The sequence below is a fragment of the Polypterus senegalus genome, unplaced genomic scaffold, assembly GCF_016835505.1.
Source record: "Polypterus senegalus isolate Bchr_013 unplaced genomic scaffold, ASM1683550v1 scaffold_4110, whole genome shotgun sequence".
NCBI classification, from domain to species: domain Eukaryota; kingdom Metazoa; phylum Chordata; class Cladistia; order Polypteriformes; family Polypteridae; genus Polypterus; species Polypterus senegalus.
In genome coordinates, this window is record NW_024381343.1 from 668 (window position 1) to 21415 (window position 20748).

A 20748-nucleotide genomic window follows, 5' to 3' on the forward strand; every position below is an offset into this window, starting at 1 on the left:
CAATATAAACGAAATTACGAAAGAAAAAAAAAAGTAATGATAAATAAAGAAAGAAATGAAGCAAGAAACAGTAAATAGATTACATGTTTACAAAAAAAAAGTCATAAAAATATTATATAAACAATAAGAACATTGGAGCAACAATGAATAGAGCAGCAGTGAATTGGAGCAGCTAGCCTAAATAACAGCGACACACGTCTTTATAATAAGCTGAAATCCGTGATTGGAAAGCTGATTTAGGAATGAAATTATTCAATTTTAACATTTTCTGCAGGTCATTCCAGTCTCTAGCAGCAGCGTTCTGAAAAGACGACAGGCCAAGTACAGAAGAAGCCTTAGGAACTGTCAGCAGAATCAGATTAGCAGAACGAGTATTATACACAGAAGAAGAAAGGTGTAACAATTCCTGTAAGTAAGGAGGGGAAAAACCAAGGAGAGTTTTGTAAATAATCATAAGCCAATGGACTTTACGGCGGGTGTACAATGAAGACCAGTTGAGAGAAGAATACAGGGTACAATGATGGGTTTTGAAAGGAGCATTTGTTATAAACCGGATGGCAGAGTGATAAAGAACATCGAGCTTCTGAAGCAGGCCTTTGGATGCTGATCTGTAAATAACATCACCATAGTCAAACATGGGAAGGATTGTCATTTGAACCAAATTTTCCTAGCAGATTATGTAAATGCAGAACGCATTCTATAAAGGAACTCAAGTTTTAATTTGATCCTAGACTTCAGATTGTCAGTGTGTTTTGAGAAAGACAGAGTATTATCCAGCCAAATTCCCAGATATTTATATTCAGTAATCTGGTCCAGTGGTGTCCCGTCAAGGGAACAAATACCTGGAGAGCTTGATGGAATATGACCTTTTTTACCGAACCACATAAGTTTAGTTTTGGAAATATTTAACTGGAGGTGCGAATTAGAAAGAGTCAGTTGCAAACTATTAAAACTAAATTGAAGTTGCTGCAAGACTGTAGCAGGGGAAGAACCTGTAGAATAAAGAATTGTGTCATCAGCGTAAAGATAGATAGATGAATCTGTAATCTGTAATTAAGGAAACAAATCAATTTGTATATCATTGCCATTAAATATCATTAAAGTCCAAATCTATAGATTGTCCTCCGGACTGCAGCAACCCTCTCAGATTTTCCAAATTTCAGCTCGTCACGACACACTTGAGGTCCTCCATGGACGAGGACATATGAGCAGCTTGGCTATCATCGGCATCAACTCAGACTGGCACAGAAGGTGTCGTATGATGAGCTCAATGATGACTTTGCCTTCCCAAAATGTAGACATGTACTGTTGTGATATGCGACAAAGACACGGAGGAAATCCCTACTCATTTACTTTCAAGTTTTGATTATTTTATAAACGTTTTATTTGATGCTAAAAGTTTATGTGTTTATTTTTGTTTATTTATTATTTATGTATATATTTATTGTTTATGTTAAAGCTGTTAAAAGAAATACTCATGTAGTGGATTGTGGGAGGGGTCGCTGGTACCAAGAAGAAGATTCCATTTTAGGCTCAAATTTGGCTAGGGGGCAGTACTGGTGCTATGCAAGCAGCCTTTATTTAAAATATTCTAAAAGGAAATGATTCCACATCAAATAATGAGGTATCTTGCGTAAATCTTTCATTGTATCTCACAATAGTATTTGCTAACTTATATGTATTTGACTATGTAATTCTTTTATTCTCTTTTCTTGTGCAGCCCTTTGAGTAATAATCACCTACGGGACACAGACTCCTGTCCGTAATCTGTGCAATGGGCTACTGGTTTTACCAGTGGTGCAAAGTCCTTATTCATGAAACGATCAGTTACGAAAAGTGCAACGGTAGCTTCCACCTGCAGCTATAGGCTCTTCAGTATGCAAGCGACTCTCCACCCTAGTGTTTAGATCTGACGGCGTATGTGCCCAAAAAAAGAAGTCTGACTGCATTCTCCCTACCATTGCTCGTGTACTGAAGTATCAGCATGGCACTGTACCATATATCAATAAATGTATAAATAAATATAAGTAAACAACATTCGATGTTGCATTTATATAAGTAACATATAAATATTTTTCATATAAAGACCATCACAAAACTTACGTTGGCGAGCTCTCTAGACCCTGCTGTTTCGTTGAAGGACATGCGTGTAGAAGACTGACTGGCAGGATGACACCCGACTTATTGCTTCATTCAAACGGTGTCATCTTTTGCCTTTACGACTGGTGGCATTGTTCTTACTTGTGAGTGGACATTTCTTGCAGGGACGGCTTCTGTTCTCTTTCTCTGATGTAGAACCCTCATCCTCATCTGAGTTCACCTCTGTTATAGCACATCTTTATTTGAAAACTAACAGTGTCAGATCCGCGAGAACATGAACGTGACTGAGAGAATAAAACTGAATAAATTAAAAAATGCTAACCTTTACAAGTACTATAAATTTACAGCAGGTGTTACAGACTCAAATCAAATGTATGTTTTTATTCTATGATAACAACAATAAGAGCAGCTCCCTACTCAAAACGGCAAATCTAGAAAGCGCCTGGAGTCGAACCCGTGACCTCTTGATTACGAGTCAGTAGTTCTTACTGCTGCACCACCCTAGCGCTCATGTCAGTGTCATACCCTAACCCGATTTCTTTTTCCTCAGTTGCATTCTTGAATAAAAACACACTTGTTTTGTTATACCTTTTGTGAAAGTGTTTATTTGACATTATACACTTCATGTCAAAATTTCGTCATTAGTAAAATAACATGAAAAAGGTTTGATTTAGTTATGCGTTCGACATTTCTTGCCTCACATTTCCTGTCATTCTACATTTACATAGATCGTTGTAGACACGGAGCACACGTGAAATGCATGTGTTCCAAATAACGATATATTATTTACTCTCTGCAACTCCAGGCACCTCACATCCAGATAAATAGACTTGAGCTGGGAGAACTTTTTGTCTGACTTGAACGGTACGGTGGATATGATAGCAGGCTGCTTGTTGCTTGTGCTGATCAATAACAACAACAGCATTTATTTTTATAGCACATTTTCATACAAAAAAAATGTAGCTCAAAGTGCTTTACATAATGAAGAAAAATAAAAGACAAAATAAGAAATTAAAATAAGACAACATTAGTTAACATAGAATAAGAATAAGGTCCGATGGCCAGGGAGGACAGAAAAAACAGAAAAAAACTCCAGACGGCTGAAGAAAAAAATAAAATTTGCAGGGATTCCAGGCCACAAGACCGCCCAGTCCCCTCTGGGCATCCTACCTAACATAAATGCAATAGTCCTCTTTGTATTTAGGGTTCTTACGGTCGCTCGACACATGTGATCGACACATTTACAAAACAAACGACGCTGATGAGGAGGTGAGAAGGAATTTAAGGAGTTTTTTTGTATGCTTCAGGGATTCTAGTGTTAAAGGAGATCACACCACACCTGGAATTGCTTCCTAGGTGTGATGCTGGAAGACTGGAAGTACTCCCCGGTCCAACGTAAAAGGAGCCACTCCACATCTCCCATGGAGCTGGAATTTGGCAGAGGCAGATAAAGCTTGTTGAGAAGAGTTGTAAGGAGGAGGGAAACACGCAAAGAAGAGACCCTTCCATTGTGTATTGTGAAGAGAAGCCTGTTGAGAGATTTTTTTTTTACTTATAAACTGTTATTTGCACCTGGGGCCTGGTGTTGTGCAATTGTGTCTGGAGTCTGGGGCACTTCTACGCCCCCTGCAGGTCACACCCTCTTATGCCTTTTATCAGTTTTTAACTTTTGACTTGTAAGCAGTCTCTCCTTTTTAAAGTAGTTTAGCAGGGCAAATGAAGATAATAATAATAAGAAGAAGAATTATTATATTTATATTACGCTTTACTCACTACAACCACCATCACTGTGGAGCACTCACCTGGATGATGCGACAGCAGCCATTTTTTTCCCTGCTCGCTATCAAACATTAGCTGTTCGGTGGTGAAGTGGGGAGAGAGAGACAGTTAGAGACAGGGGATGATTAGGGGGCCAGAATGGACGGAGCAGTGATGTGCAGTTTAACCAGCACATCAGGATACACCCTATTCCTTGTGGCAGATGGCTGGCAGCTTATCCCGCCTGGGACGCCCCTTAAGTGGAAGGATGGGGGAGGGCAGCTTTTTCAGGACACTGCCTCCCCCAAAATGCTAGATGGCAGCTCCCCTGGAGTGTAGCAGTGCCCTGGATTCCCGCAGGGCATCCTGGGACTTGGTGTCCAGTTTCTCAACCCTATTGGGTGCCGTGGGTGCCTCCAGGGGGAGCTATGAAAGGACCTGGGGAGTCATGCTTCCCTTACAGCCCAGGAGTGCTTGGAAATCATGAGGATGGAAGCCCCACAGTACTTCCAGGCCGATTAAAGACTTGAGATTCTCCATCTGACCTAGAAATGCTGGAAAGTCACGTGGGAAGAAGAGCAGGAGCACTTCTGGGTCAAGAACTATATAAAGGACTAGTGGAGACCCAGCAAGTGAGCCGGAGTTGGGAGGGAGTTTACAGAGCTTGCTGGGAGGTGTGGAGGAGAGAATAATTATTGTATTTAGTATATTACTTGCCTGTATATAGTGGTTGGGGTGCTTAGAGGGATGAAGGAAAGAATTAAAAAACATCTTTGTGCTTTTATCCGGTGTCTGGGACGTTTATCTGTCGGGTTAGAGGAGTGACAGCATCCTCTAGTGTCACATCTTTTTGAAAAATGCCCAGATATCTTTTAGGACCACAGAGAGTCGGGACCTCAGTTTTGCATTTCATCTGAAGGTTGGCACCATTTTTACAGCACAGTGTTCCTGACAACTGCACTGGGGCATTAGGATCCACATTCAGACTACACAGGGTCAGCGCCCTCTGCTGGCCTCACCAACATTTCTTCCAGCAGCAATCCAAGCTTTTCCTAGTTAGTCTCCCATCAAAGTACTGGCTGGGCCCGAAACAGGCTTAGCTTCAGGATAACCTCTTCTGAAGCACATGTGGTATTCAGGACAAAGTCAAATACTTGTAGTGCTAACTGGGCAAAATCCCATTTAACTTAAAAAAAACAAGAAATTAAACAAAAATTATACACCTTCTTAAAGAATGTAGTTATCCACCCTGGAACTTCTAATAAGCGCTTGTGGCTTCAGTCAGCACAGAAGCAAGTTTAACATTGGCATGAGATGCCAACTTTTGGGAGGGTTTTCCTTTTATATCAGGTAGACCTGAAGGGGCGGGGCTTTCTTTGCTTCAGTGCCCTCAAGGGCCAGTTTCTTGACGCTATGAGGGGGGAAAAAAGAAGACAAGACTGTGGGTGACAGTGCCCCCTTCTCATCCCGGGGTGGTACTACTTGCTTTAGGTGAACCTGGAAGGTGACTCTCTGGCACATATGCGTGACACAAGAAGCAGAAATGTTTTAATTTCTTGATGCTCAGTCAGTTAAAACTTTTTTTCCTTGGGTTACAGTACACTGGAGAAAAAAGGAAAAAAGAATTGGGGGATTAAATTTAATGCATTTTAAGAAAGATATTTTATTAACTGTAAATATGAAATAAAAAGTAGTTAATACAAAAATAAAAAGGGTGAGGTCAACCCAATGCCAACACAGCCCTGCAGAGCTTCACGTGGCAGACTCAATGTGCCACCGTCTCCACATTCACACACACACACACACGATTGCTCAAATAACCTAAACCTTTTATTTTCTGTCCATATTGAATTTATTACAAAATAGGAAATGAATGATTTGACAAATTTTGCCTTTTTTGACTCATATTCTTTTAGGACAAACATAGGATAAAAATGAATATGAGCATAAACCAGATTCAACCAGAATGAAAAATCCAGGATGGCCATCTTTTCAGCTGAAAGTTAAACTGCACTGTTAGATGTCACAGTCACCAGGGGGCATCGCTCCTTTGCCACTGGACTGCAATGAATGAGGTGCCCAAGGATCACACCACCCACGGGCCAGAAGTCACCCTGGAAGATGTTTGTCTGTCTGCTTAGGTAAAACAGGGCAACATGGAGTTAACAACTTCTGAAGACAAAGCTGGTGTCCTGACTGGCAAAAAAAGATAATATATCAAAAGCCATATCTTTAAAAAAATCATAAAAAAATCCATAATAGTCATTGTATGAATATAAGAGTTGTTCTGGTCACAAAGCCCCACAATGCTAAAGAACTCCATACCCATTGTAGGTAAACAGTGCCACCTAGAGGACACTCGTCATACTTGCATGTGCACATTTCTGTTCATATTTCCATGTATCCAAAGTCTTAATTCCAGTCAGGAAGTGCTTGTGGCCGTGTCTTTCTTTGCTCCATTCATCCTTTCGCTTCAAAGTTATTTTTGCAAACTTGTAGAGTACTTCCACTGCAAATGTCTACATATTTTTTATTCACCAGTTCATTGTCCAGTGGAAGAAAACAAGGAAGAAGCAATGCAGTTAGGAGCACCTGAGGACCTCCATTTGCAGTCCACGCTCTTAAAGCAGACCATTGACTTTAGTCCACTCAAAAATGTCCTGTTCACATACGATGTCCGAATTGATGAGCAGATAGCGGTCGCCCACACAGAAGTGCTTTTGGCACGCGGCGCACTTGAAGCATTCCAGGTGGTACACCTTGTCCCGTACCCGCATCGTCATCTCGAACGCTCGGATCCTCTTGTCACAGGAGGCACAGAGTCCATCTTGTCCAAACAACCTGGAATGGAAAATACAGAGTCTTACATTAGAGTGATGGTCACCAAACAGTCGTCCATCTTTTAAACCCACTGATTGCAAACGCAGGATCATAGGGCCAGCAAACAAACTGACATGACATGTAATTTGCATAGAGATTGAAGTCTGGCTAACACAGTGGGCACATTCAGGGACATGAGGGAGACAAACCTAATGGCAGCAGGTGTACTTCAGGAGTTAGTGAGCAGGTGTGTTTTCAAAAGATCTCCAGAGCTAAAAGTATTTTAAATTCTAGAAATTTACTATAGATTTTTGATTTGATTTGATATACTTTGTTAATCTCCGAGGGGTACTGGAAATTATCTTTTCACTTGACCTTTATTTTTTTTGGGGGGGGAGCAATTTTCAGTTTAAGAGCCTTGATCAAGGGCCCAAAAGAGTAGGATGAAACATTGGTGCGGTATGTATAGTTAGAGATGGGGATTGTCAAAGTGAAGCCCTGTAGGTTGCATCCAGCCTTTGGAACTTTTTTTATGCAGTGGGTATTCAAAACATGTTACATGTGGTCTGTGATGTCCGTTAGTTTTCTCAAAGACTCCCGTTAACCTCTTTAGCGTTAACCCCAAACGTGACTCGGAATTGGAAGTCTGTGTAATTGTGGTTAACCCCGAGTCAGACTCAGGGTGATCAGATAAATTGCAATGAATTGCAAAGTCCCTCCTTGTCATGAAAGACAAACTTAATTCCAAAAAACCCATTTGCACTACTGTTGTGAAGAAGGCGTCAGGGCACCCAAGAAAAGTCTAGCAAGCACCAGGCGTGTCTCCTAAAGTCAATTCAGCTGCGGGCACCACCAGTGTAGAGCTTGCTCAGGAATGGCAGCAGGCAGGTGTGAGTGAGGCAAAGACTTTTGGAGAATGGCCTGGTGGGTGTCAAGAAGGGCAGCAAAGAAGCCAAGAAAAACATTGATGATGGAGTACCGGGCCATTAGGGCAATAGTGAGAACTAAGTGGCTTGGGGAATAAAACATTGAAATTTTGGTTATATGGTCTGGAAATTCCCAAGACCTTAATCCCATTGAGGACTTGTGGTCAATCCTCAAAAGGCGAGTGGACCAACAAAAACCCACAAATTCTGATTATGCAAGAATGGGCTGCCATCAGTCAGGATTGGGCCCAAAAGTTGCTTGATAGCCTGCCAGGGTGAATTGCAGAGTTCTTGAAAAAGAAAGAAGGGCCAACACTGCAAATATGGACTCTTTGTATAAACTTAATGTAATCCTCACACAGGCGCGCGTGAGAGAGACACACACACACACACACACACAGGTGCTCGTGAGACAAACACACACACAGGCGCATGCGAGACAGACACACACACAAAGCCGCATGCGAGACAGACACACACACACACACACACACACAGGCGCTCGTGAGACAGACACACACACACAGGCGCAAGCGAGACAAACACACACACAAAGCCGCATGCGAGACAGACACACAGGCGCGCGTGAGACAGACACACACACAGGCGCGCAAGAGACACACACACACAGGCGCCAGCGAGACAGACACATACAGGCGCCCGCGAGACAGACACACACACAAAGCCGCATGCGAGATAGACACACACACAAAGCCGCATGCGAGATAGACACACAGGCGCGCGTGAGAGACACACACACACACACAGGCATGCGAGACAGACACACACACAAAGCGCATGCGAGACAGACACACACACACACACACACACAGGCGCTCGTGAGACAGACACACACACAGGCGCGCAAGAGACACACACACACAGGCGCCAGCGAGACAGACACATACAGGCGCCCGCGAGACAGACACACACACAAAGCCGCATGCGAGACAGACACACACACAAAGCCGCATGCAAGACCGACACACACACACACACACAGGCGCTCGTGAGACAGACACACACACACAGCCGTATGCGAGATAGACACACAGGCGCGCGTGAGAGACACACACACACACACAGGCGCGCAAGACACACACACACACAGGTGCGCAAGACACACACACACAGGCGCTCGTGAGACAGACACACACACACACAGGCGCATGCGAGACAGACACACACACAAAGCCGCATGCGAGACAGACACACAGTCGCGCGTGAGAGACACACACACAGGCGCGCAAGACACACACACACACAGGCGCGCAAGACACACACACACACAGGCGCTCGTGAGACAGAAAAACACACACAGGCGCATGCGAGACAGACACACAGGCGCTTAAGAGACACACACACACAGGCGCCAGCGAGACAGACACATACAGGCGCCTGCGAGACAGACACACACACAAAGCCGCATGCGAGATAGACACACACGCAAAGCCGCATGCGAGACAGACACACACACACACACAGGCGCTCGTGAGACAGACACACACAAAGCCGCATGTGAGACAGACACACACACACACACAGGCGCGCAAGACACACACACAGGCGCTCGTGAGACAGACACACACACACACAGGCGCATGCGAGACAGACACACACACAAAGCCGCATGCGAGACAGAGACACACACACACACACACACACAGGCGCGCGTAAGACAGACACACACACAGGCGCGCAAGAGACACACACACACAGGCGCCCAACACACACACACACACAGGCGCTCGTGAGACAGAAAAACACACACAGGCGCATGCGAGACAGACACACACAGCCGCATGCAGACAGACACACACAGACACACAGGCGCTGTGAGACAGACACACACACACACAGCCGTAGCGAGATAGACACACAGGCGCGAGAGAGACACACACACACACACAGGCGCGAAAGAGACACACACACACACACAGGCACACGTGAGAGAGAGAGAGACACAAACACACACAGACAGGCAAAGCCGCAGAGACACACACACACACACAGGCGCGTGAGACAGAGACACACACAGGCGCAAGACACACAGGCGCCAGCGAGACAGACACATGAGACAGACACACACACAAGCCGCATGCGAGACAGACACACACACACACACACACAGGCGCGCGTGAGACAGACACACACACAGGCGCGCAAGAGACACACACACACAGGCGCCAGCGAGACAAACACATACAGGCGCCCGCGAGACAGACACACACTCAAAGCCGCATGCGAGATAGAAACACAGGCGTGAGAGAGACACACACACACACACACAGGCGCATGCAGACAGACACACACACACACACACACAGGCGCTCGTGCGCAAGACACACACACACACACACACAGGCGCGCAAGACACACACACACACAGGCACCCGCGAGACAGACACAAACCCACAGGCGCATGCGAGACAGACACACACACAAAGCCGCATGTGAGACAGACACACACACACAGGCGCATGCGAGATAGACACACAGGCGCGCAAGAGACACACACACAAAGCCGCATGCGAGATAGACACACAGGCGCGCGCGAGAGAGACACACACACAGGTGCGCAAGACACACACACACAGGCACCCGCGAGACAGACACAAACCCACAGGTGTGCGCGAGAGAGAAACAGACAGACACACACACACACCCAGGCGAGAGAGACACACACACACAGGGGCACGCGTGCATTGTTGCAATGTTACTTTTCTTGTTTGTTTATTAAATTACAGATTTTTCAAATGTTCATTTTTTTCCCTGTGCTTAAAACTCATTAAAAAAAGGGGTTTTAGCGAGCAGGTCATAAGGCTGTAGCGTGAACTCTTGTAGTGTTAGTTTTCTCTGTTGTTCAAGGTTTTCTTAGTGTTATTCAATGTTTTTACATTTAGTTTACTATTACGCTGTGCATTCAATGGTATAATTAACTATATTTGTGCTTAAAAACTTAAAAAAAAATATTTACATGCAGTTCATACGGTCTGGAACAGATTAATTGTATTTACATACAATCCTATGGGGGAAATTGCTTCGGTTCGCGACCAAATCGGGTTACGACCAGAGTTTTGGAACGAATTATGGTCGTGAGCCGAGGTTCCACTGTATTACTGTCAGACAAAATTACAGGCATTTCACGGAAATACAAACCAGTATTACTGAGAGAGAAATTTAAAGGCACACAATACAGTGACGCATATTACAGCCACATACATGGTCCCTTGCCATTTAATAGAGACTGTTCATACAAATGTCTATGCCTACTGTTCTAGCGCCCATTATTGTAACTGGCTTAATGTCTACTTGTCAATAAAAGCCTTTGAAACTTCTGAAATGCTTGTAATTCTACTTCAGTATGCCATAGAAACATCTGACAAAAAGATCTAAAAACACTGAAGCAGCAAGCTTTATGAAAACCAACACTTGTGTCATTCTCAAAATGTTTGGCCATAACTGTATTCTGCTGCCATCTAGTGGACGTAATAACATGATGCTGCAAAAAAATCATGAATATTTCTACAGTATGCGTTTTGCCACTTTATGGTAACTCATAAATATTCACAAGTGTGGTAGAGCCTATAACCAAAACACAATGGTGTATAAACAAGAAGTTGTAAACCCAGTTGTAGAATAAACTGAAGCCGAACCATCAGTTGAAGCAAGCGATAGTGAGGACAACGTGGATTGGTCATTAGATGTTGACCCAGATAGCAAAACTGATGCATACAGCACTGTACGACCGTAAAATGCCTGGTGACTTAGTTGTGTAAAGCTGCAGCAGGATGCAGTATCTATGTGGCAAAAAGGCAAAATGACTGCAATCAAGTGGAAGGACAATAAAGGTTTAGATGTCTAAGCACTGTTCATGATGAAGCAACTAAAATGTTCATGTCAGGGGAAATGTGGAAGTCAATAAGCCTTGCATGGTGGTAGCCTACCATCATCCATTGTGCAGGTTAGGCATTGACATTCCTTTTCATCCCATGGTGCATAAAATTGCAAATCACGATTCTTAGTGATAATTTGCTGGTTTTTCGAGTATTCCCTAGTGGTGGGATTTCTTTTCTAGTGATGACTTTCTTTCATCCTTCACTACAAGTTCTCATCCTGCTCTTTGATCCCATTTTGTCTAGTTTATTCTGTCTTCTCTTGGTTTCTTTTCAAGATTATGTCCTACTTAGTGTTTATCTCTCCTGGTCATCTTATCTCACAATTAATCCTCCGACACCTCAAACAAACTGTTTCTAGCCATATTGCTATGCAGGACAACCAGAGGTTGCGCCCCATGATGTCACAGGTTAGAGTGTATCAAACTACCTGGTTATCCGAGTTCTAGATAAAAATCGTTAGTGGCAAGTGCGTTTTGTTTATCAATCTTCTGGTTACAACTTAAAAATCCATCCATCAGTCCAATTTCTGCCACTTATCCAGATCCAAGTCAAGTCCCTTTTCCCCATTTCCTGCTCCATATCCCTTGGGGGGGATATTTCCCAGGCCAAGGAAGAGATATAATCTATTCACCATGTCCTGGATCTGTTCTAGTGGTCTCCTCCCAGTTGGACAAGCCCAAACCACATCACCAGGGAGATGTTCAATAGGAATCATAATCCCAAAATCACAAACCACCCTAACTGGTTTCTTTTTAAAGCAGAGCAGCAGCGGCTCAACTTTGAACTCCTTCCAAATGTCTTCAATCCTCATCCTATCTCTAAGGCTGAGCCCAGACTCCCCGTGAAGGGAGCTCACTTCCACCACTTGTTTGTGCGACCTTGTTCTGTCAGTTACTACCCAAAGCTTGTGGTCATCGTTTAGGCCAGGATCGTAAATTGAAAAGTAAATCGAGAGCTTTGTCTTTTGGTTCAACTCTCTCTTCACCATGACTGACCAGTACAACCACACACCTCTCGATCTCCCTTTCACTTTTTCCTTCACTCGAGATCAAGACCCTGAGATAACTAAGCTCCACCCCTCGTCTCATTAAAAATCTGGCTCCATTTTGTCCATGGTGAAGGTATTAAATTCAGCATTGAACACTTCCTGGTTGTCCAAGATGGGATGTGCCCCAAAACTTAAAACTCTTTTTTGCTTTGTTGTTTTGAAAAAAATCTGTTTAACAGTTTATGTCTGCTGGACGGACGAGATTTGCAGTAACCAAGAGAAGAATGTGAAAGCAGAACCAGGAGGTCGAAAAAAAATGTGCATCAAGTCAACAACAAAAATGAAAGGTCGATACACAAAAGAACGATACACATTTTAGTAAGCTATTGAATAGGATTAATCATCCACCACTTGGATAGGAAAGAATTGCCCTAGAAAACAATTCCTTTTATTGTATCAAAATACCCAGGTCATGACCTACGAGGACACTCCCATAGCAACCATCGCATGTCCTAACAATGGGTGGCCAAAATCATGCTGAATATGCTGTGGACTATCCCAAACCGCCAGAGGGAGCTCTCCCTGCGACGTGAAGGTGCCCCAAATTCAAGCAGGGCATCATGGACTATGGAGTTTTAATACACAGCCCTGCTGGATAAGGTCAGGGCTGCCAGGGGACGCTGCAGGGAGGCACAGACATTTATTTTTGATACAGCCCGGAAGTACATCCCAGTCACATGGACGGAAGAAACAAAAGTGCTTCCGGGCTGACGAAGAAAAGGAGTTTTCATCTGTCCCGGAAGTGCTGGATAATCACATGGACTGAGGGGTTAGAAGCACTTCCAGGTCAAGAAATATAAGAGACTGTGGGATGTGCAACTACCACTCGAATCTTATTTAAAGAAGATGTTGGATTAAATTAGGAGCCCACAAAGGTGGAACTTGTTATCCGACAATAAAGTAAATCTCATGCTATGCTTTGCTTCTGTACTGGAACCTCTAACGTGTCAGGGTAATTATCCCTGAAGCACTAAATGAAAAATATCAACCTTTCAAATTACTTCACAGCAAAGAAAAAATAAAAAACCTGACGTGGTAAAGTTGTCACATAATTATGAATCAGTGGTGACTTATGATGTATTTTAATGTCTCAAAGGAGCTTTTCAGTAATGATGTGCAATGAACAAACTAACTAGTTCTTTTCGTACTTGTCTTGGTCTCTGAACGAACGAAATGGTTCAATGTCATTAAAGAACGAATCTTTCTGAAGCTTGTGCAGTGTGTGCTACATTTTATATAGCATTCTGATATCGCTCTTTGTGAAGGTGTGGGTCAGCTCCACGCTCCCACCTTCTGTTTTGGGAGTCTCTTGAACGCGACACCATAGATAATGTAACTGGATGAGCCGGCCGATGAGGACACAACATGAAGCAAGGGGTAGGTGTGAAACTGCTCCAGTACTTTTATTTAAAACAAGTCAAAAATCAAAACCATGTTCAATCAGTGTAGGGCAATCAATCCATAATAAATAAATAATCCAATAAAACAAAGTGATGGCGTAGGTTAAAACAATCATATCAGTAATCCTTTAAAATGAGGTTAAAATATGGCAGGAAACTGTCCCGAAAAACATGAGCCCGGGGTACTCCTCTAAAAGCTGACATTTCCTTGGCTTAACCCTAACGGGTCCTTGCAGCCTAACCCAGCAGTTCAGCCGACTACTACTCATAGACTCGCACCTCTGCAGCCTTCTGTGGTTTCCGGCAGGGCACCAACCCCAAGCCTCTGACTCCTACTGCCAGGCTCGCACCCCTACGGCCCATGGCTCCCCTGTAGGAAGCGTCACTGAGCCTGTCCTTCCCCTGCTGCTGCGCTCCAACCGAGCAGCGCTTGTTATACTCCAACTTCCAGGTCGCTCAGCTCTCCGAGAGTTGGCCGCACGCTTCCTTGCGGTACTTTGTCTCGGCTGTTGTCTGCTTCTACCTTTTTCGTTCACTTGCACCGACTCTTAGTCCGGCGTAGCTAAAGTTAAGATTATAAAACGGGATTTTCTAATGGCCAAATATAACCAAAACAATTGTTCAGCCTTACCTATGAAATTTAATCCTCCGGGATCTGGTTTGGAGTGTACAACGGTTTGTACAATCCCAAGCAGCTCATGTGTGAGGCATCTTTATCCAATACTTCTATGCCGTATATAGTCGCGTATAAGTCAGGTCATGAAAAATCGATCATAAAATTAGAACCCGACTTATATGCCCATTCAAAAATGCGACACTTATTTTTTTTTTCGCATCTTTCTGCACCTGCCTGATTTTGTTTTAACAATTATTGCACACTTTCTGTAAATCCAATAAACTTCATTTCACTTCTCAAATATCACTGTGTGTGTCTCCTATATGATATATTTAACTGACATTTTTTATCGTAACAACCAACGATTTATACAAGAAAATAATGACTATTATCAAGGTTGCCCAAACTTTTGCATCCCACTGTATTGTCCCTACATGACCACACGGTAATACCCAAACTATTCCGAAGTGACGTTTGCACTGTTTTGTGTTTTTTATCTCACACCCTCATACACCTTTATCGTAACAGCATCCCTTATCAACGATGGAGCGTTCGATCAGAAGAAAATATGAAGCTGATTTTAAATTAAAAGTTGTTGAAGTAGCGAAAGAAATTGATAACTGCGCTGCTGCAACAAAATTCAATACGTCTGAGAAACTGATGTGAGATTAGAGGAGGCAAGAAGATGCGAAAAAAAAAATAAGTGTCGCATTTTTGAATGGGCATATAGGTCGGGTTCTAATTTTATGATCGATTTTTCATGACCTGACTTATACACGACTATATACGGCATAGAAGTATTGGATAAAGGTGCCTCACACATGAGCTGCTTGGGATTGTACAAACCGTTGTACACTCCAAACCAGATCCCGGAGGATTACATTTCATAGGTAAGGCTGAACAATTGTTTTGGTTATATTTGGCCATTAGAAAATCCCGTTTTATAATCTTAACTTTAGCTACGCCGGGCTAAGCTAGCAAAGCTGTGCATTTATGTGCTCAAGTGAGCCTCCAAACAACATTTTGGCTAAACTTATTTAGTCACTAACTATGTAGATTGTTGTTAGATGTTAACATTTCTCAAACACTGAAGGTTTCCCAAACAAAAAATCCACCTCAGAAAGCAGTGGGAGGTCAGGTGGCCCTTAGACGGGATTTTGAGAAAGCTGTCCTGTGATGTGTTTGGTAACACATGCTGTACCGGCATCGTATGATCAAAGCTACCACTCGCTCACATTAAAAAACAAAGGAGGTTTGACGATTCCTTCTGAGGGTCCAGTCAAGGTGGTCAAAGTAGCTGAGCGTGTTATCCGACAGTCGACATGAGGGCAAGCTGTCAGTGTATCTTTGATCAATCAGCGACATTAGGGCAAGCTGTCAGTGTATCTTTGATCAATCAGTTTTTTTCAGGCTGAGATTGGTTCAGATGATGTGTTTTTTCTCAAGGAGCACATTGAAGAAACACAGTTTGAAATTCACAACCATCATTTAATGCTTATGTCTTTAGTTGTGTCTGTCTTCCACAAACTAAGGCTGCACCATATTGACAGACTGAATACTCTCAAATTACACAGTGGCAACACACGGAAAAAGCTATGTAAGACAGTTCTGTTTTAGATCCTATCCTGCATATATTTAAGTAACCACATTGTGTGTGTGTGCGTGTGTGTGTGTGAGAGAGAGAGATTGAGAGAGGAATGAGCGAAATGTTTGCAGAAATTATTAAGCCAATTTGTATACAATAAGATTGTTTATTTTTGTCAATTGAGTGGATCATTTCACTGTTAAATGAAAGACAAACAAAGATAACTGGCAGTAACAGTGCAAAATTCACAACTGGTATGCCAGTTTGAAAAGATTTTGAGGGGAGTTTAAAATGTGTTATTGAATCGAGCTGACGTATATGAGAGGGAAGAGAATTCCCGAGTTGAGGCGCACAATGAGAGACGCTCGAGCTCCCATAGCACAGAGTCTGACGTGTGGTGCAGAAAGTCGAGCTGCAGAGGAGGATCTGAGTGAGTGAGAGGAGTGTCAGTGAGGTGGGGGGAGCTTTAAATGTTAAGAACAGTATTGTGTATTGTATTCTGTAGTGAACAGGGAGCCAGTGAAGTTGAGAGAGAATCAGTGTGATGTGTTCAGTGGATTTACAACAGCAGGTTATTATCCTGGCAGCAGAATTTTGAAGAAGTTGGACACGTTTTTGTGGGACGCCAGATAGAATAGCATTACAGTAATCTACACGTGAGGTGACTCGGGCATTAACTTCAGTACTGTGTTGTGTAAGAACAGGACAAAGTCTAGAAATGTTTCAGAGATGGAACATGGCAGTTCGAGAAATGTTACTTATACGGGAGGAATTATTTAATAATAATAATTATTATTATTATTATTGTTATTTAATAATTGCCATTATTAGTGTATAAATGGATATAAATAATTGCATTTAAACAATGTGCCAAAATCTGTTGTATGTAAATGATACTGTTTTAAGCGTTATTGTTTTTTTTTTCATCAGAAAACTCGGTTACCACGTCTACCTGTATTAGTTTAAATGGCACTTTTGCCACTCGCAACATGGTGGACGCGCCGGCGTATCGTGTCGACTGGGCAACACAGTGAATGCGGCGTCTATCTATATATGTCTATGATATACGGTACCTAAAAGAGCCATGTGAAGAGAGAGAAGCCATTGTTACTTGTCTCAGTGCTATGACATTCATAATGGCAGCAAATTACATCTTTAGGACTAATGATAACTTGATTATCATAAGATTAAAATAAACATACAGAGTTTTCTTGGACTTTTAGTGCTTTTAGTGCCCCTGTCGGATAATAACTATATGATCAACCAGGGCGAGGAGTACTTGGGCTGTGTCAAGTTCATGGCTGCTATGATTTTTGTACACCACAAGATGTCACTATTTTCAAAGCTTCAGTAACCCAGCCACAAGGGATGCACAACGCAGTGCGTGTCGGTCACAAGCCTGGATGTATGGTGAGGGTTACATCAGGAAGGGCATCCTGTGCAAAAGTTTGCCAAATCAATATGCAGACAAGATGATCCACTGTGGCAACCCCTAACAGGAGCAGCCGAAAGAAGAAGAGGAAGAAGATCTTTTTTCAGTGCACAAGCTGGAGAAGGCTTCAAAAGCTTTGCGGGCCTTCATCTGCATGTGACAAGAAGATGGCCCAAAAATAATCTGCAGTTCAAATGGACTGGGATAGCAAAAACTAAATGTCATAAATTAATTCAAGGGCTCTAAAAAAAATTATAAGGGAATAATTCCTAACATTAATAAAATACGGCTCCATTTCTTGACCATGATTACAATTAACATGTTGGCTCTGGTTAACGTATGTTGGCTGGTTTTTGAATTTTTGCCTAATTGCTGGACTGCAATGTTTTTATACGTATTGGGCTTTGGTTATTTGTTTCTTTACTTCTCGACATCAACTCACAGCTTGTTTGTTTAATTACGACTGATCTCCCAATTCCATTCAGCACAATGTTGACTGTTCACTAAAACACTTGTCAACTCCATAGTTCCTCCTAAATGGAAGAATGAACAGATGGATGTACAAATGAGAAGATACTGTGATCTCATTATACTTCATGCTCTCCAGTGACAGTCGCCAGATCTATCAACTTGGAACTCCAGCTGGTGTTTAGAGTAATGGCGTTTCAGGAACACAAACCGGATCTCTCAATTGGCCAGCCTAATGGTTTAAAAAATGTGATGTATACCATACTACCAAAATCTGACTTGATGTAGGCAGGCAGTGTGGCATAGTGGCTTAGGCTTTAGACTTCAAACCTCTGAGGTTGTGGGTTCAGATCCCACTACTGACACCATGTGTGATCCTGAGCAAGTCACTTGACCTGCTTGTGCTCCAATTGGAAAACCACAACTAATGTAACCAACTGCACCAGAAATGTTATAAATCGGCTTGGATAATGGCGTCAGCCAAATAAGTGAATGTAATTTTGGAGAAATAAGGGGAATAGGATTGTCAAGCTGATTGGCCTTGTCTCATTAAAACTATCCTAACATGTAGCACTGCCACCCATGTCCTTCATCTTACCTCAGATAGTCTCTTCTGCACAACTTCCTCCCAAGCTTGTAGTACAACCGGCGGCCCACCTCCCCGAGACGGCAGCCACAAAGGTCACAGCTCAAGCAATCTTCATGCCAGTATTGCTCGATGGCTTTAAGGAAGAAACGGTCTCCAATATTCTGTTGGCAGCCACCACAGGTCAGCAACGAGGGCGGGATCTGCAGCACCTCATCCACCGGTTCCCTGGAGAAGGACACAAATCAAGTTGAGTAGGCGCTCCAAGTACAGTTACTGTACATTTATTTATTTTGCAGACAAATAAAGCAATTATTTCCTTATTTCCATGAGCGGTAGCAAGTGAAGCAACCAATTCAAGTTCACAAATGAAATCAGGAAACCTGCAATCTTGTGACTTTTAATAGTGCCTTGCCTATGGGATGCTGTCTCAATGTTCTTTACAAGTGCGGCACATCTGTTTCCACACTTCTACAATGTGAGCACTGCTAGGTGAAGTGAATCGGCGGCAGGCAAAAACCTTCTGATCTGATGTAATGCAACACCTTTTATAAGACCAGAACACAATGAGTACTTGACCTGCTGTATTGTTATTATTAAAGTAAGAATGAGCAAACTAGGAGAAGCTAGGAAAAGTGCTATTTTAATATCAATATAGTGGGTACAGGAAAACCCAGCCACATGGGATGCACAAACCAGTGTGTTTCTTCGTAAATGGGGAGGGTTACCGTATGTCAGGAAGGGCATCCGGTGTAAAGTTTTGCCAAATCAATATGTGGACAAGATGATCCGCTGTGGCAACCCCTAATGGGAGCAGGCGAAACAAGAAGAAGAAGATAGTGGGTATAGAAAAGAAACACTTCTCTTCAAAATATTCAGATTCTGTTGCTTTGCAGACAGGACACACACACACACACACAAATATTTCACCAGCTGTATTTACTTAGTGCAACTTATAACAGCTAAATGAAAGATGTAGCAGCAAGAGATGGCTAAAAGGGTAAAAAAATATCCTTGTAAACTCAATCAGGTTGTAGCACTGCCACATAAGGAGTTTTACCTGTGCGTGTGTTGTATTGTGTCTTGTCTGTCTGTTGTGTACTTTTCATCACGGTTTAGTGGGGTGGCTTCCACTCAGATTTAGGTGGTGGAGCCTTTCCCAGTTCAGGATCTGCGAGGCGATGATTGGCGGCATTGCTTCCATGGGTGGGATCTGGAAGGCCAGTAAACAACAGTGTTCTGGTGGGACAGCCAATGAATGGTTGGAGCGGCAAAATTAAAATCACCAACAAGGAAATGATCGAGAGAGGAAAAGTCGCTTTTACGTAGCAAACGAGATAGAACGGACACTGCCGACTTCGAGAGAAAAAAAACAAACAAACAGAAATGTCTCACCTCGAACGCTGGGGAAAGGTTAGTGAGGTGGCCACCTGATTGCCTTTTTTTTCCCTTTCTTTCTTCAGACTGTCCATAGGCCTTGAATTTCCGATTTTCAGAGGGTGAGATCTGCGACTGTTTTTATTGTTTCGGGATAGCGCCGTCATCCATTTTTCATCGAAACTTCACAATCTGACTGACCTCATCACACTGTTCTCCTTCCAATGAACAATAATCCTTTCGATGACATTTGTGTATATATACAGTATATATATATAGATATATAAATATATATATATATACATATATATATATATATATAGAGAGAGAGAGAGAGAGAGATATCTAGATATAGATATAAATATAGATAGATATATATTGCATAGTTTACTGTCAAATAATGCGAAGAGTACGTGAAACGTGTTGCGCCCTTATTTGGGCTCATCAGGTGTACACACTCACTGCACCCATCGTGGGGATCGAACCTCAGATGTCAGCGTCAGAAACGAAGTCCCTTTACGCTGCGCCACGGCGTGTGGTTCGTTTATTTGACAGCCTGTAGATCAGAGTAATTACATTCATTGCATTCGTAGTCTGAGTCCCGACCTGATTGTATAGGTGGTTACTTACCAGGTAATGCATGTGGTTGGTCTGCCATTCGGCAAACATCCGCCATGCCCTCTCAGTTGCGAGAAGCAGATCATGGAATGTTGCATAGTTTACTGTCAAATAA

The 20748-nt window shown here is 42.9% G+C and overlaps 1 protein-coding gene across 1 annotated transcript; it reads right to left on the bottom strand.

The window, feature by feature from the left end:
- Positions 1–5670: 5670 nt before the first annotated feature.
- lmo2 (LIM domain only 2 (rhombotin-like 1)) lies at positions 5671–20270 on the bottom strand. The gene is made up of 3 exons (XM_039742837.1): positions 20034–20270; positions 18651–18866; positions 5671–6699 (listed from the first exon to the last, which is right to left on the bottom strand). The coding sequence occupies exons 1-3, from the start codon at positions 20180–20182 to the stop codon at positions 6480–6482; spliced, it is 585 nt and encodes a 194-aa protein (XP_039598771.1). The 5' UTR covers positions 20183–20270; the 3' UTR covers positions 5671–6479.
- Between the last annotated feature and the right edge of the window lie 478 nt (positions 20271–20748).